At 62.4% G+C, this 380-nt stretch overlaps 1 protein-coding gene across 1 annotated transcript in view; it reads left to right on the top strand.

The window, feature by feature from the left end:
• Positions 1 to 169: 169 nt before the first annotated feature.
• LOC104548777 (beta-1,3-galactosyltransferase 2-like) overlaps positions 170 to 380 on the top strand; it is a gene marked incomplete at both ends in the record, with an annotated part of 566 nt that continues 355 nt past the window's right edge. Inside the window, one exon of the mRNA XM_010194887.1 lies at positions 170 to 367. Within this exon, the coding sequence (XP_010193189.1) occupies positions 170 to 367 (198 nt within the window). The remainder of the gene's footprint in view (positions 368 to 380) is intronic.

The raw sequence follows: 380 nt of genomic DNA on the forward strand, positions 1-380 counted from the left end.
AGCCCCACAAGTGCCAGGAACGGGCGCCCTTCTTGGTGCTGCTGGTGGTGACGACGCCCGGGGACACGGCGGGCAGGAACGCCATCCGAAATACCTGGGGCAACGAGAGCTCAGTGCCGGGGGTCTCCATCGTCCGCCTCTTCCTCCTGGGGGTCCACCCGGTTTTCAGGGAGGCGGTGCGGTGCGGCTGACGCTGGAGGAGGAAAACTCGCTCCACGGCGACCTGATCCAACAAGATTTCATGGATACCTACAACAACCTGACCTTGAAGACGCTGATGGGGATGGAGTGGGTGAGCAAGCACTGCCCCAACGCCAGCTACGTGGTGAAGGCCGACTCCGACGTCTTCCTCAACTTGAATTACCTGGTGCGGGGCTTCC

This window comes from Mesitornis unicolor, unplaced genomic scaffold (genome assembly GCF_000695765.1).
Source record: "Mesitornis unicolor isolate BGI_N332 unplaced genomic scaffold, ASM69576v1 scaffold28801, whole genome shotgun sequence".
NCBI classification, from domain to species: domain Eukaryota; kingdom Metazoa; phylum Chordata; class Aves; order Mesitornithiformes; family Mesitornithidae; genus Mesitornis; species Mesitornis unicolor.